This window comes from Calidris pugnax, unplaced genomic scaffold, assembly GCF_001431845.1.
Source record: "Calidris pugnax isolate Ruff unplaced genomic scaffold, ASM143184v1 scaffold27, whole genome shotgun sequence".
In the NCBI taxonomy this organism is placed as follows: Eukaryota; Metazoa; Chordata; class Aves; order Charadriiformes; family Scolopacidae; genus Calidris; species Calidris pugnax.
Genome location: NW_015090893.1, coordinates 16,577,050 through 16,578,278, shown reverse-complemented (window position 1 = coordinate 16,578,278; position 1,229 = coordinate 16,577,050). Strand labels below are relative to the sequence as shown.

At 65.9% G+C, this 1,229-nt stretch overlaps 1 protein-coding gene across 1 annotated transcript in view; it reads left to right on the top strand.

The window, feature by feature from the left end:
- Positions 1 to 1,161, top strand: part of TCF7 (transcription factor 7 (T-cell specific, HMG-box)) — a 74,106-nt gene extending 72,945 nt beyond the window's left edge. Inside the window, exon 9 of the mRNA XM_014948007.1 lies at positions 935 to 1,161. Coding sequence (XP_014803493.1) covers positions 935 to 1,014 — 80 coding nt within the window. The 3' untranslated portion in view covers positions 1,015 to 1,161. The remainder of the gene's footprint in view (positions 1 to 934) is intronic.
- The last annotated feature ends 68 nt before the right edge of the window (positions 1,162 to 1,229 follow it).

Genomic DNA, 1,229 nt, shown 5'->3' with positions numbered 1-1,229 from the left:
CGGGCGGGGAGGAGGCGGCGGCGGCGGCAGCGCCCGGGCGGGGGTCGCGGTGACCGGGGAGGAGACTGGCCGGGGTTTGCGGTGACGGGGGGGACCCCGGCCAGGGGTCGCGGTGACATGGGGGACCCAGTCGGGTTCACGGTGACCTGGGAGACCTGGCCAGGGACTGGGGGAGCCCGGCCAGGGGTCACAGTCACCAGGGGGGACCCTGGCTGGGGCTCGTGGTGACTTGGGGTCACCATGATTTAGAGGACCCATTTGGGGTTCATGGTGACCTGGGAGACCCAGCCAGGGACCAGGTGGAGCCCAGCCAGGGGTCACGGTGACCGGGGGGACCCTGGCTGGGGCTCGTGGTGACTTGGGGTCACCATTTGGGGTTTGCAGTGACCTGGGAGACCCAGATGGGGACCAAAGGGAGCCTGGCCAGGGGTTGCAGTGACCTGAGGATGCCCAGCCAGGGGTCACGGTGACTTAGGAGACCCATTTGGGGTTCATAGTGACCTGAGAGACCCAGCCAGGGACGAGGGGGAGCCTGGCCAGAGGTCAGGGTGATCCGGGGATGCCCTCCCTGCAGGGGATCCCAGTGACCGAGGGGAGCCCGGGTTCGCAGTGACCTGGGAGACCCAGATGGGGACCAGAGGGAGCCCAGTCAAGGGTTACAGTGACCTGGGGATGCCCAGCCAGGGGTCACGGTGACTTAGGAGACCCATTTGGGGTTCATAGTGACCTGAGAGACCCAGCCAGGGACGAGGGGGAGCCTGGCCAGAGGTCAGTGTGATCCGGGGATGCCCTCCCTGCCGGGGATCCCGGTGACTGAGGGGAGCCCAGTTCGTGGTGACCGCGGGGTGGAGGAGGGGGGTCCCCATCTCTGCCCAGCGGTGTGTGACCCTGCGCTCACCCTTTATTCACAGATAACTCTCTCCACTGTCCCTAGGAGGAAAAAGAAGTGCATTCGGTACCTACAAGGAGAAGGACGCTGTGCCAGCCCAGTTTCTTCCGATGGAAGTGCTATAGACTCCCCTCCCTCTCCTCCGGACGCACTCCGACCCGCCTCCTCCGCTTCTCCTTCAGACACGCTCGCAGCCCCCGCCGACCCCAGACAACACCCCGACCCCTTCCCCGGCTCCACTCACCTCCAAAACACCTCTTCTTCCTCCTCCTCCTCTTCCTCCTCCAGACCCATCACCAGGTGCTCCTCTGAGTCCCCAGCCTTCAGCGTGGTCTCCTCG